The sequence below is a fragment of the Maniola jurtina genome, chromosome 7 (genome assembly GCF_905333055.1).
Source record: "Maniola jurtina chromosome 7, ilManJurt1.1, whole genome shotgun sequence".
Lineage (NCBI taxonomy): Eukaryota > Metazoa > Arthropoda > Insecta > Lepidoptera > Nymphalidae > Maniola > Maniola jurtina.
The window spans coordinates 14,446,450-14,461,015 of record NC_060035.1 but is presented as its reverse complement, the minus strand read 5'-3'; the positions used below and the strand labels follow the sequence as shown (position 1 = coordinate 14,461,015).

At 37.6% G+C, this 14,566-nt stretch overlaps 1 protein-coding gene across 3 annotated transcripts; it reads right to left on the bottom strand.

Annotated features, from left to right (window-relative positions):
• Nucleotides 1-1,608: 1,608 nt before the first annotated feature.
• LOC123866826 (zinc finger and BTB domain-containing protein 17-like) lies at nt 1,609-11,356 on the bottom strand. Of its 3 annotated transcripts, none has more exons than XM_045908531.1 (11): nt 11,134-11,356; nt 10,312-10,636; nt 9,365-9,617; nt 8,546-8,723; nt 7,953-8,112; nt 7,291-7,466; nt 6,749-6,874; nt 5,860-5,971; nt 4,222-4,362; nt 3,503-3,709; nt 1,609-2,986 (listed from the first exon to the last, which is right to left on the bottom strand). In XM_045908531.1, exons 2-10 carry the CDS (start codon nt 10,601-10,603, stop codon nt 3,522-3,524), a joined length of 1,626 nt encoding a protein of 541 aa, XP_045764487.1. In that variant the 5' UTR covers nt 10,604-10,636; nt 11,134-11,356; the 3' UTR covers nt 1,609-2,986; nt 3,503-3,521. The 3 variants fall into 3 exon arrangements, with proteins under 3 accessions (XP_045764487.1, XP_045764486.1, XP_045764488.1); XM_045908530.1 differs by having other exon boundaries at nt 10,312-10,630; XM_045908532.1 differs by having other exon boundaries at nt 4,222-4,308; nt 10,312-10,630; nt 11,134-11,355.
• Between the last annotated feature and the right edge of the window lie 3,210 nt (nt 11,357-14,566).

The following is a 14,566-nucleotide window of genomic DNA, read 5'->3' as shown; positions in this document are numbered from 1 at the left end:
ACGCTAAATTACAAGTAATCTTACATTAAGACCGAGCAGTAGACATAAAAATAAAATTTGTATACCAGCACAACGATTGGCTTTATATACGAAGAATGAGTACTGTGCGGCAATACGTATCCATAACCATCTACCGTCACACAGTTGTGCAATGAGCCTTACTTCTTTTAGATGTTATTTATTTAAATTTTTATTAAACAAAGGTTATTATGATGTTGATGAATTTTTGAATGACAAATTTTAAATAGTGAATGCAATAATTAATAATAATTTGACATGTTTGTTGCCATGCTTGGCAGAATATGCGATTCCACATAATATTTAAGACCAATGTACTCGTATATTATACCATATTCAAACAAATAAACACTTCTTATTCTTATTACTCGTTACACTCGTATGGACCCGGCTTAAAGAAAGAGCATTCAGCCCTAATAGCTACTTGAAGCAAATACCTACTTTTCCTATCCAACTAGGACTGCAAAGCGAGAGATCGGACACCACTGATGTCTGACCTCTCGCTCTTATTTGTTAGTCGAAGTAGGATAGCGATAAGTATGTATTTTCTTTATTAGGTACCTATTAGGAGTGCTCGATCCACCTTTACAATGCATTCATGGGGGTTACGCACCTTTTGACACCTTCGAGTGTGCTTTAAAAATGGCGGCTTATGAACAGGGTTGATACTAGTATATAAAATAGCACACCAATCTTATGTACTATCCATGTTTCACATGAGTATTGGAGCAAAATAAAATAGAATCACATTAATTTATTATGATCATCATAAAACATAAAATATTCACTTCTAACATAATGGAATGTTGAAATTCTTTAAAAAGTAATTAGAAATGTTTATTGTTATATACTTACAGTGCGTGTTTCACTTATGAAATACTAACACCAAGGAAAAATCGTTACATTAGCTATTTTAAATTACATTCAATTCACTACCAATCCGTTAGACAAAACGATAATTTTTTTTTTTACTACTTATCCAGTTTATTAAAAAAAACAATAGGTAAGTAATTCTATTCTGTTGAGTTTGAAAACTGTTAAAATTGAAAAAAAAAACAGTTATAGGTACTGTCTGGTTAATATGAAATAGTTACTGTAACAATTTATCAGTTCCAAGAACTCTTTTAGCCTCTTTTAATAAAACAAAGTTTAAAACGTAGTCTTACAGTTCTATCTGTCTATCTATTATTTATTAAGAACTAAGACTAGATACTGCTTGGTAATAATAATAATAATATAAAATAATATTTGAGATCTTTAAAACCTTATCTAATAAAACAAAAATCAAATTCAAGCTTTAAACCAAAGATATTACCGAGTCATTGGCCACTGCACGTTAAATAAATGGCTATATAGTCTGTAATATAGCGCTCTCTCTGCTACATAATCCCATACAAACGATAGAGGCAAAAATCTCAGTGGGCGATAATCATTTTGAGACACCAATCAGAAACATGTTTTCAAAGAACATTCGAAATTCAATTCGAAAAGGTTTTTTTTCCTTCTGGCTTTACATTAGATTAGCCAATGTCAGGTTTGTATTCGAAAATGTTTACAAAAAAACATTCGAAATTGGCTAATCTGTGTAAAGCCAGAAGAAAAAAAAAATTCGGATTGAACTTCAAATTTTTTCGAAAATTCAATTCGAATTTCAAATTTTCAAGTTTCGTTTGCGTTTGGTTAGTGCCACAAAATGGCTATCGCCCACTGAGGATTTGGCTCTGTCATTTGTATGGGATTACGTAACACAGACAGCGCTATATTACTTCTTTCCGTGGATAAAGTATAGATGAACCTTGATGAATGAATTTATTTAAGGTGTTTCTGCCATTATTGTAAACTCCATATTATCTTTGAAATATAAGCCACAGACGCTGTCTGAAATTAAACTTAAAATTATTTTGTCATAAATTAAAATCGAAACCTCTTTGTTATCACTAAAAATAATTAAAATACAAGACTAGAAACTTCCAAGATCACAATAATATTCTAGTAAATTAAGTAAATGGTACTTAATAACTATCTTAAGATTATTTAGTGAACTTAGTTAATGGGGGACTATAATTAAATCCAAATAATTATGGAATGAAAAGTAAGTATTATAATAATTAAAATTTAATAGGAGGGTGGGCAGGAATTAGAAATTTGTACGCTGGGCCCGCTGCCATTCAAAACGACTAGTTTTTTTTCGTTAAAATAACTAAATATTCAAACAAAATGGGATTCTTTTTGAGAAGTAATTTCGTATATAAAGAAGATAATAAAATAGTGAAGTAGCCTTCGTTCACACGGACTCTTTCCTAACGCACGTTTTAATGCATACCTTTTGGTAAATAAATAAATTCGAAGAGGACACGCTTTCTGTTTAATTTTGTTCATAATGTGACTGTGTATCTATGTAGTATAATAATTATTTATCAAAGGATTAATAGTGGAACTGAAATCTAGTATTTTCACATTTTGAAACATATCACTAAACCCAAATAAAGTTAGGTTTAGTTAAATTTTATAATTCTGTAAATTATTGCAAAATTTATTCCAGGGCACGGAAAATTTAAAAGGTTGCATTGGTGCAAATTGCAAATCGACCTAACAGTTTTATTTTATAGTCATGACTAATGATTTATGAGTCATAATAGAAACGTACAGTTTTATTTGTATGAAAATGTCAATGTTAAGTCTGGTCTGCTCTGTTCATTCACAATCTATCTGCAAAGTTCGACCATCCATTGAGCCTAATCATAAGAGTCCGTGTGAACAGTGTCGTTCTACAGCGTCTTGCGTGTGGCCAGCGGGCCGGAGCGCGACTATTTCCACTTCTTGGCGGAGAAGAGCACGGCGCGCTGCTTGAGGAACAGCGAGTAGCTCTGCTTGCGCAGCGCGCTCGCGGCTATGGCGTCGCGCGGCACGCGCGTGCTGGCGCTCGCCGGCCCGTACGCCGAGCGGCGCGGCCGGCCGCGACCTCTACCTGCCAGACCAATTCAAAGTTAGGTTCAAACTCACGCTTTCGTCGAGCACAGTACAGTCCGACAAGGCTCTCTTGGCACTTGAGTGAAGGCGCAATTGTAACTTTATGCCGACACAGCGAACTATCAATAAGTGCACTTCTCAAGATGGCGGCTTTAGTTCCGATTTTGACCACGCGCCAAAAGAACCTTGTCGGACTGTACCACTTTTATACGTCGCATCGGCAAAATTCGTTTGCGCAGAAAAGCGCAATCTAACGCCGACACTAACATAATGTAGGTACACCAATCAAAAACAGACCTTATTGCTTGACGTTAAGATGTTAAACACAAGACAATCTCGCTAAAATTCGCGCATACAAAACATGGCGCGTGGGCTGACATACAGAAAATATGTAAAAGCCTGTAAATAAACTGGCTGAAGGCTGATGACCTGGTCGTGCAGCCTGCGCAGGTGCCGCAGCAGGTTGGACTTCACGTTGAAGCCTTTGTTGCACAGTCTGCACACGAACGCTCACCTGCCCGCCCTCCTCGTCCTCAGGACTCGCGCTTGAGCTCCGGCCCCGGCGGCACGGACGGCGCGGGCGACTCGCTCGCGTCGTCGTCGTCGTCGGCGAGGCGCGCCGGGCTGATGACCTGGTCGTGCAGCGTGCGCAGGTGCCGCAGCAGGTTGGACTTCACGTTGAAGCCTTTGTTGCACAGTCCGCACACGAACGGCCGTTCGCCTGCGTCACAAACACAAGTGAACACTCTACTCCTTTTCTCTCATAGTCATAAACAAACCAAGAGAGATAGGCGTACCGTAGGACCAACAAATTTAAGTGTACTCCAACGTACAATGGTGTAATACCGCCAATTTCTGAACTTGCTACTGAGAATCTCTAAAGAGAAAACCCCAATAATTTATTTTCTCAACTTGTGACTTGAAGCCCTCATCACCCACAATATAATAACCTAGCCACGAGACCAACGAAACAGCCATGTGTTACTTAATACAATAATGATACATAAACTTTAAGGAACAAAAAAAAAACATGAACTGTGAACCTTTGTCAGTCAACACACTACATGGTATACCAAAAATTAATTAAATTACTAAATCACAAAAAAAACTACTATGGTTACAATAAAGTAATTTAGTTTTAAAAACCGATGCTTAGCTAAAGTTATTATTAAAACTAGTTAAATTTTAGTTTTAAATTACCATAGATTATAACGGTTAAGAAAATCCACTAACCTGTATGTGTACGCATATGTATAAGCATAGAGGCGTGCGACGGGAAGGATTTCTTGCACTGCGGGCAAGTCTTGTTCTGTGCGCCCTCTGTGAAACGATTGTGACGTTTGGGTGGGGCACTGTTGTTTGATAAGGCCAATTCTGGACAACCAACATCGAACCAACATTTAGATAATGATTCTAACACAAATAAACATGGAAAAAGGTGCAATGCTTTGCTCGATTAGGCCAAGGGGATGAAAAAGAATTAAGATGATCTTATTTTCTAGGGACACATGACATATTTTCCCCAATTAGATCTCAAATCTGATTTAAACTATTAATTATTAAGAGAGAGACAGTAATGTAGGAAATATTAAAAGTTCTCAATTATTATTTTTATAAATTAACAGTAAAATTATTTACAATTAACTTGTAAAACAGTTTTAGGTTATCCTGGCAATAAAAATCTGCATTTTTCGAACGAGTTTTTTTAATGACACTACTGAAACTAAATAATACGATCCGTCTAGGGGGAATATTTTATATGAAGAAGTATGATTTTGTATTTTTATTCTTCAATTTAGGTCTATTAAAAAGCATACAAGAGTCAGGTTGGTAAGGAACAATATAATGGCTTTAATTTTAACGTCCTTGCACAGTAATTCTTCAAAGTCCCATCTCCTTTACGAGCAGAAAATTTGTAATTTTACAGTATTTTTGGAAAATTAGATAGAGATGCATTTAAAAGCGAGACAAAGCATTACAGATTAACATTTTTTCATTGAACATAACTGAAGTGATTATCATGACTGTAGCGGATTTGTGTGGAAAAGAAAAAAAAAAGAAAAAATGCAAAAGCCAAAAACAAGTGATAATAATTCATTTGTGATCAAACCGAGGACAATCGAAAAAACGTACTTCAAACGATGTTGCGTTCGTCGAGAATTAGCCACATACATAACAATCAGATTTCAGCTATGTTAGTTTTTACAACTAACTATTACAACTTAGCTATTATCTTATACTCTTAATACACATTATACAATCAATGCCTGTGATAAAAAAAAAATAGTTTATAATCATTATAAATAACTAATTTAAAATACTTTAATTACTGTGTTAATAATAATAATTATTAATGTATAATATAATTATAAAGTACATTAATTATTAATTATAAGTAAGCGTAAGTTTAACAGTATGAGATAAGAGCGACCTTAACCCATCTGACAACTAAGATGAAAAGTGTTTTTATGAAACAGTACGTAAGTATCATAGTAGTAGTAGTAACTATGTACATAAATTATCATGCATGCATGGGTTGTCTAGTAAAATCAGTTCAAGACAATCTTATTGAAATAAGAGTAACCGATTTTCTCAAACAAAATGTACGTTTCTCGAAGCACTGCGTGAAACTCCACTTTCAATTATTCCTAAATAAATACTTATAAAAAGAAAAACCCCACTCACTGACTGAGTCATCAACGCCCAGCCAAAATCTTCGTACCTAGAAAGTTTCCATTGTATGTAAGATACAAGAATTGAAGCTGGGTTTTTCGAAATTCCTATGGAAATAAGGCGTAAAGAAGATTTATATTTTCTCCGTGCCCAGCCGCTGACGGTTACTAGTAATATGATAAAAAGAAATGTACACACCTGTCTCGGTGTGTGTGCTCTGTATGTGGCGCACCCACTCGGCGGGGTTGGGGAAGTGCTTCTGGCACAAGTCGCAGCGCAGCAGTGCCATCGTCTCTTCCGTGTCGTCGCTCTGCAAAAATAATTCTCTTGAGAACTTCTTGAGTAAGTCTTCCAATCCCATCGACTGCGCCACATACATTAAATACAGGATATTCTTCCCAACCCTATCGACTACGCCACTTGCATTGTTTCCCGATATTCGTCCTAAGCTTACCACCTGCGCCATTTGCATTATCCTCCGATATATCTGCCGATCCCGCCAACTGCGCTATTATTTGCATTAATACCAATATGTGGCTTCCAATCCTACCGACTGCGCCACTTATTATTCCCTGATAAATCTCCCGATCCCACCAACTGCGCTATTTGCATTAATATCAACATATGTCTTCCAATCCTACCAACTGCGTCACTTGCATTAAACCCCCAGGCCCCAATATGTCTGCCAATCCTACCGACTGCACAACTTGGCTAGTAAAACTAAAATGGGGTTGAAGTCAAGACTGATTTACTAAGCTAAGTTTTCGTAAGTTAATTTTTAGTCCCACCGCATATTATCAAGCGAAGACTACTTCTTACTAAATATCAAAGTATTTTATGACTTTAAAATCCACCACGCTGGTCACTGCGGATTGGCAGACTTCATGCACCTTTGACAACATTATGGAGATCTCTCACGCAGTTTTCCTTCGAACGCACATTATATCAAAAATATAGAGGGGATCGACATTCACAACCTCCCGAATAGAAGGCAGATGTCTTAACCACTAGGAACTGTGTTCAAGTCATGATAGCCAGTGATATCATGGCTTGAACACAGGCTTGAACAAGTAATAGGAATAGTTACCGCAGAGCGATGTTTGCGTCGCCTGGGGTGGTGCTGGTCGCGCGCGTGGTTCTCGACGTGCCTCACCCACGCCGCTGGCACCGTGAATACCTCGGCGCAAAGCTCGCATGCCAGCGGACTGTACAGCTGTAATAAAGGACATACATTGGTGTTCGACGTTATCTCAGGGTATATAAATCTTCTTTAGGCGCAATGCATTTTGTTCATGGTTTCAGACTTGGCCTGGAACCACACAACGATTGATCGTTCCTCCTCCTCTACACTACTGACATCTCATTCCGGTATATCATTAAGCTCTGTTGCTATTTCACTCATTCCCTATAGTGTGCGAATAAGACAGGAATATGTCCTTTTACCAAGTTCTTTTTCTATCTTTATATTGTTCATAGGTTGAGACTTGACGATCACGTCACCCTAGAACATCTCGACGGTTGATAGTTCCTCCCTCTATGCTACTTGTATCCCAATCTGATTCGCCTTTGAATCTATTGCTATCTCCCTCACCCAGTATAGTGTGCGAGAAAAACGGGAATATTACTTACCAAGCTCTCCTCCTCTATCTCCATATCGTCCATAGGTTCGGATTTGACGCTCATCTCGGCCTGGAACATCTCGGCAATAGATCGTTCTTCCTCCTCTATACTGCTGGCGTCCCAATCTGGTTCGTCTTTTACGTGGACTTCTGTGGTTATTTCTGTTGTGCTGATGGAAGATTTTTCTGCAACAAAAGCAAAATAAGCCAAAATGCCAAAAGTAGCACAACTGATGTAATTTTTTTATTTAATTAAATGATTTAAGGCTGAATTTATGTCTTTGATTGCTGGGCATGAGTCTCTTGAAGGGACTTCCACACGGTCTTGCGCCGCCTGAATCCAGCGGCTCCCTGTGACTCTTTTGATGTCGTCTGTCTGTTTAGTGGGGGCGGAGTCTTCCAACGCTGTACTTTGTGGTGGGAGATTGCCATTTAAGCACCCTGGGATCCCAATGTCTATCGGCTCTTCAAACTATGTGCCCTGCTCATTGCCACTTCAGCTTTGCAACCCGCTAGTTCTTCTAAGAATCTCCTTATTTCTGGTTTGATCACATACAAAAACTCTATCGCCCGCTGAGTCACTTTGAGCTTTCATATAAGACCCAATTAACATTATTAACTCATTGTCATCATCAATCATTATCACAAAAAGAAAGACACTATTCCACTCACTTGAGCTAACCGACGCATTATCATGTTCTTCAGCCGCCTTAGTATCAGAGGTCTCCATGTGTTCTGTTTTCTGTCTTTTTCCGTATTTCCGCTCAACGGCGTGTCGAACGGTCAAACGGGGAGGCGGGGCTTCGTCGGGTGAATCGTCTGCCACAGTCACCTAGGATAGATAATAACAATGCTTAGGCCCGGTTTCCACTTAAGCGAAGCAAATAGTAGATCTTACTGTTCAGTTGGCCACTTCGCTCATCTTAGGTGGAAAGGGTGAAAAATGAACTAGACATAAGTAACAAATATGATCGGAAACTGCCAAAGTGATACAGGGTAACAAGTATCTGCATAGCCCCAGAGGAGAAGAAGAAGTCACAGATAACCATGCGCTGGTTTACAAGCACCTAAAGGAAAAAATTCGAAAACCGTAAATTTACGGAAACATCACAAAAAAATTAATTTAATAAGTAATAATTAATTAAGATAATTAATAATCTTGTATGATGGAACTGAACCTTTTTATGTGAGTCCGGCATAGTTGACAGGACATTATTTTTTCATAATTAAGTCCAAATCAATAAAGTAGGTACATAACTATTTACCGTAGCTGTAGTAGAAGACGATGCTGACGAAGTGACGGTGGCAGCTATGGACTCCTGTGGTTGAGCTTGCGCGACCAGTATAGTCTGACCCTTGCCCCCACCCGGCCGCAGTGTGGCCTGCGTGCCACCTTCTGTGGTCTTAATGAAAACTAGCTTTGGTGGACCAATGAACATGGGCCTGTGTGAGAGAAATTGGTATTGGTGCTATGGTTGCTTTTTCATTAGTTTTCTTAATTATTTTTAATAAAATAATTAACTAGCTGATGCCAGCAACTTCATCCGCGTGGATTTAGGTTTTGTGGAATCCCGTGGGAACTCTTTGATTTTCCGGGATAAAAAGTAGCCTATGTGCTAATCCGGGATATTATCTATCTTCATTCCTTTCAGTAAAATCTGTCAAGTAGTTTTTGCATGAAGGAGTAACAAACATACACACAAACTTTCGCCTTTATAAATATTAGTCTGTTAGTATAATATTAGTGCTTTAGACCATCTGGAGTTAGGTTTCATTGTCAGTTGGCGGTAACAAAGTCGTATGGGCCGTGTATAACTCGACTCTTAGGCATTTTAGCGAGAAGCTATTTGTTACTTTTTATTAAGTTTGTTTAAAAAAAAAAACAGACTATAATTCTGTTGTTTACAATCTCTAAAGCTAAACTAAATAAACAGGTCTAAATCTAGTGCTGTCCTTTTCTGCAGAGAGCATTTTGAAATGCCATGCCTTTCAACCCAATCCGTCCAGTTTGAGCTGTGCATTGATAGATCACTTTCATATATTTAGATTAGTTATAGATTTAGCAGTAGCATAGATGACATTACCTTGTGACACCCTGAGGCTGCATAGGATTGAAGGTCTTAAGCAGCTTATCATCTTTCTTGACAGCAATTTTAGGTGTGTCATCCTTCTTGGCTTGTTTAGTCACCATGGTGTTGGTGGTTTGAGTGGCTTGGCTCTCTGCGGTTGCTGAGTCTCCCCCTGCCTCATCCGTTTGTCTCCACAGCCCTCTGATCTTCAAAACTTCCCCTGCCTTCAATACTGTGTCTAGTACTTCATTTGATACTGTGGTTTCACCTGGAGAAAAAGTCATATAATAATTTATTTTATTCACAATCTTAATCTTAATGGGTATAGAAATAGGTAGAGTAAGTTGATAATTTGTCTAAGGTTTAAACTTATTTATCAACAAAATAATAAAATACTTAATTATATTTAATTTAAATTAAATAAAAATATACTTAAGTAAAAATTAATATAAAAGAAATTGAACTTTATCTATTAGTTTTTACATGAAATATTCAAATGTGCCAGGTAGAGCATTCAAAGTTTCACTTGGGTACCTATCTTTACCTTATTGGCAGAAAATAAAAGCAGCATTCATTTATATTTCTTGCTATTTTCAATAATTTAACAACTTGCTTTTACCCTTTATCTTTAAGTGAGCACAAGTTACAAGCCCAGTTAGATATGTTTAAGTTATTCAGTGCCAGTTTTATGTAAGTACTTACCTACTTAGGTATATGAAAAGCATTCCTATTTACTTTTCTCATGTTATTTAACTTTTTACATGACATGAAAGGCATGTGAAATTGGGCAATGCATAAGTATACTAAGTATCATGTTTAAGTTTCTAAGAAAACAAGTAGATAGAGTAGACAGCAGAGATGTAACAAATAGACATTTCCATTTGTTTAAAACCTATTCGAATACTGCCCATAGATCTTATGAATTAAAAACTATTTTTAAACTTATTAACCAATAACCATACCTTTATACATATACTCCACGAGAATCTTCAAAGCCTTGGTCGAAATCTCCGATGGAAGAACCACGTAGAGCATCCCGCCCATTCTTGTAACGGACCTTTGGCCTTCGAACAAGCTGCATAGATACACGCTGCAAGAGCTCAGTATGAACTTGTGGGCAGGGATCTGGGATCCATCCATGGTGCACAGGACCACATCGGTAAATCGCTCCGACCGAAGCAGCGAGGCAACGGATCCGTTCAAATGGGAACTGTGTGAATGCCATTTCAACTGGTACGTATCTGTCGACGTCATTGTCTCATTCCATGTTTACTTGCTGTTCTGGATCTGGAAGCGATAACGAAAGGAGAGTTTTTTAATATTTGAGAAACTCAACTTCAAAACTTTCAAATTGGCAAAACAAACTGATGTTTCTGATACTATGAGTAACTATCTCGATTGAAACTCGTAAGAAGATTAGCGACTCAAATCGCCTTCGGTTCGAGTTCAACAAGTTTTGATGTTACTTTTCCATTGGTGAGAGTGTTACGAAAAATCAAGCAAATAATTATAACATTCGTAAAAATAGACATTATTGGGTATGCGTAAGTATTTCACAAGAATTTATTTCTAATATTTTCTACAAATCAATAGTCCCATAGTAGGGGACATTAAATAAACGGCAAACGCCGGCTGTCAATATACAAAATTAATAATAACCAACGGAAATGAAAGTCAAAAATCTAGTCGAATTGGCGAAAAGTAATTACTTTAAATTATTAATATAAATAAAATATATTTCTTTTTTAATTGTACACTTGTTATTAATTAAAGCCTTTGATTACCTCAAATTGTTCTCGATTTGATTATTTGAAAGTGCATTTTATAGATTCACTTTACATCTAAAATGTAATCACTCAGAATTTGATAAATCTAAAATATTATAATATGCGCGCAACCACCGCGTGCGATCTTAGAATACAGTGTGCGGCGGCTGCGGCTCCGAAAATCGATAGAATTCGTATTGATTTAACTCGAAAAGCGGGGTTGCGCGTTTATCTCATCGATCCATGGGTTCAAGCTACGCGTCGCGCGTCGTCGGCAGCGTCGGTGCGCGCGCGTGCGCGAATTCACCGGCGCCCGCCCTGCCCTGCAGTGCCCTGTGCCACCCTGTTCATGCGCAGTGTGGTAATAATAGGTACATAGCTAGCTACCTACAACTATTATTTTTATAACTTCTAGCTTTTTTAGGGGGCTTATTTTACTCTAAAAGACATGAAAGTAGTCATGTAGAATCATAACTAATTGAACCTCGGGATAGCATCTGGTTCGTATTGTATGGAAATTACTGCTGATTTAATTTAAAAATTTAAAAAAGTTAGCTGACCATCCTTATATCCTAATATTATAAACGCAAAAGGGTGTCTGTCTGTCCATTACCTCTTTAACCGCCCTCTAGCGTAAAATGTTTGCATCCCGGAGAAAAATAGATTACTTTTTATCCCAGAATAACAAAGAATTCCCGTAAGATTTAATTAAACTTAGTCCAAAACAAAGTAAGACAGGGCAGGCATCATCTAGGTACAGTAAAAACATAAGGGGCAGTCGTCTGAAACTACTAAGTTGTATAAAATATGGAAATAAGGGAAGAGAGATTAATAAAATAACCTAATAGGTACAATCTACTTAATATTTTACTTTAGATGACTTAAATGAAGTCTCACCGGTTCAACAGATGTACTAATCAGTTGAACTAGAGGGAAGGAGCATATTGCCTTGTCGTAGGAACGCTAAGATACGATCGAAGCGTCAGGCACGGCGTTTTTACCGCAAACTAACAACAAAACCTACTGGGGGTAGGTACTACGCTGAAGCTATGATAAGTAGGAAATAGGAATAAAATTAGTAAAAAACCAAACTTGAGAAGTCAAGCGTCACCGTGCCGGCCTAAACGCGTACCTAGTTTATATTCTACTAGCTGATGCCCGCAGCTTCGCCCGCGTGGATTTAGGGTCTGAAATCCCGTGGGAAAGTTGTCACAAAGTTCCTCTATCGATTAAAAAAAAAATTACGCAAATCGGTTCAGAAATCTCGGAGATTTCGGTGTACATAGGAAGAAAAACACAACTCCCTTTTTGAAAGTCGGTTAAAAAAGTAGCCTATGTTACTCCTTGATCAATCCTCTACTTGTCTGTGAAAACCCCGTCAAAATCGGTCCAGCCATTCCGAAGATTAGCCTTTTCAAACAGACAGACAGACAGACAGACAGACAGACAAAAATTTTAAAAACGTGTGATTCAGTGTTGGTATCGTTCAAATAACCATATGAGCTTAATATGAGGTAGTTATTTCGAAATTACAGACAGACACTCCAATTTTATTTATTACTAGCTGATGCCCGCAGCTTCGCCCGCGTGGATTGGTCAGATCCCCTGCAGCATCAGGATTGAGGAGTTGGAATCCAAATTTTTTATGAAACAATGTCGCAAAGTTCCTCTATCGATTAAAAAAAAAATTACGCGAATCGGTTCAGAAATCTCAGAGATTTCGGTGTACATAGGTAGAAAAACACAACTCCCTTTTTGAAAGTCGGTTAAAAAAGTAGCCTATGTTACACCCTGGTCAATCCTCTACTTGTCTGTGAAAATCCCGTCCAAATCGGTTCAGCCGTTCCAAAGATTAGCCTTTTCAAACAGACAGACAGACAGACAGACAAAAATTTTAAAAACGTGTGATTCAGTTAAGGTATCGTTCAAATAACCCCATGAGCTTAATATGAGGTAGTTATTTCGAAATTACAGACAGACACTCCAATTTTATTTATTAGTATAGATATATTATATTAGTATAGATATGTGCCTACCCAGGTAGTTACCCATTTCTCCGAGAAATTTTCTAATTTTCTGAGATTTGTTTACCGTCAGCTAAGCAAAAATAGATTAATTGTATTCTCTGTGTAGTCGAGCGATGAGCTCTCAGCACATATATCAATATTATATTCTAGCAATCAATTTCCCTATCTTTGCACTGAAATTTATTAGTGACGCCGCCAGGATTTAGGTTGAACCATGTCCGTTTCTCCAGGATTTATTTTTGGTAGAACGCATTTTTCGATGATATCGCTACTCTATTATCGTTTTCAAAATCGAAGATCGATTTTGATGCGCTCTATTATGTATGAAAGTATGTACCTATCTGCAATCCGCTTTTCAGCCAAGTAGGTAACTAACTATGTTACGTTTAAGTAATTCAATTCCACCATTCTTTTCAATGACCGGGAGTAGGTATCATGACACTTACGGATTCATGTTACGTATAATAACTAGTATTTATGACACTGGTATAATGACACTAATTACAAGAGCTATTTTGGAATTTGGTAGAGTTGAAACGACTTGTCACCGCGCCGCCCGTGAAAAAATAGTTTTTTTTTCCAAAATGACCTAACTATGCAGAAATCAAACTTGGGAGGTTTTTTTGAAACCTGTAACCAAATGCATTTACTTGTCAGAGAGGTTCTAACTGAGTAGGTAGTTGACTGTCGTACTAGGCAGGCAACGATGGTACGGATTCTCTATGTTGATTCCAAGAAGAAAGAGGCTGGGTGAGGAAGGCTGAAGATTTCGTCTTAGTGATGCTCGTTAGGTAAGGTCTAGGTTTATCCAAGAGTGAAACTCTCCAGGGTAAAATATAATAGGTACCTAATACCTATGTATTGATGATGATAAAGAATTCTGCAAATAGAGAATTGTCCGATTAACATATTATAGTTGGCAAGAAACTCCGCAGTTAGTTAAAACTCTCCTCAAAAGTAATATTAAGTTTTAGGTAAGATACGGCAAATTAAGTAGGAATATTATTTGAAGGGTTCATTACTTTTTAGATCGCTTCCATACAAGTAAATTATACTATTCTGATGTAACGTAAAATATGCAAGTGGCCATATCTATTGTTATAGGTAGATAGGTATATTGTTACGTAGACAAGCCCCGTGAGCGCGGGACGCACACGAATCGCGTGCGCAGACATTATTGATTTTCACTACCCCACGCATTTCATCCCTCTACTACTCTTTGTATAAGTACATAGATATTTTTATCGATCTAGCGAATAGAGGCCATCATTGCGTCATCATCATTTTCGTCATTACCGGAAGTCAACAACAATAATTTATTGTTACGCATTGATAAATATTTTAATGCATGAGTGGCGCTAGCTAAGTGGTTAAGACATCGGGGGTTCGATCTTGGGCGCGCACCTCTACCTTTTCGGGAATAT

Bases quoted from the DNA above. Each gene is read 5' to 3' on its own strand.
- LOC123866826 (XM_045908531.1), bottom strand. From the start codon at position 10,603: ATGACGTCGACAGATACGTACCAGTTGAAATGGCATTCACACAGTTCC. The intron at 8,724-9,364 runs GTAATGTCATCT...TCTCTCACACAG, and splicing joins CAGCCTCAGGGTGTCACAAG to GCCCATGTTCATTGGTCCAC. The intron at 5,972-6,748 runs GTAACTATTCCT...TTATTTTTGCAG, and splicing joins GACGCAAACATCGCTCTGCG to AGCGACGACACGGAAGAGAC.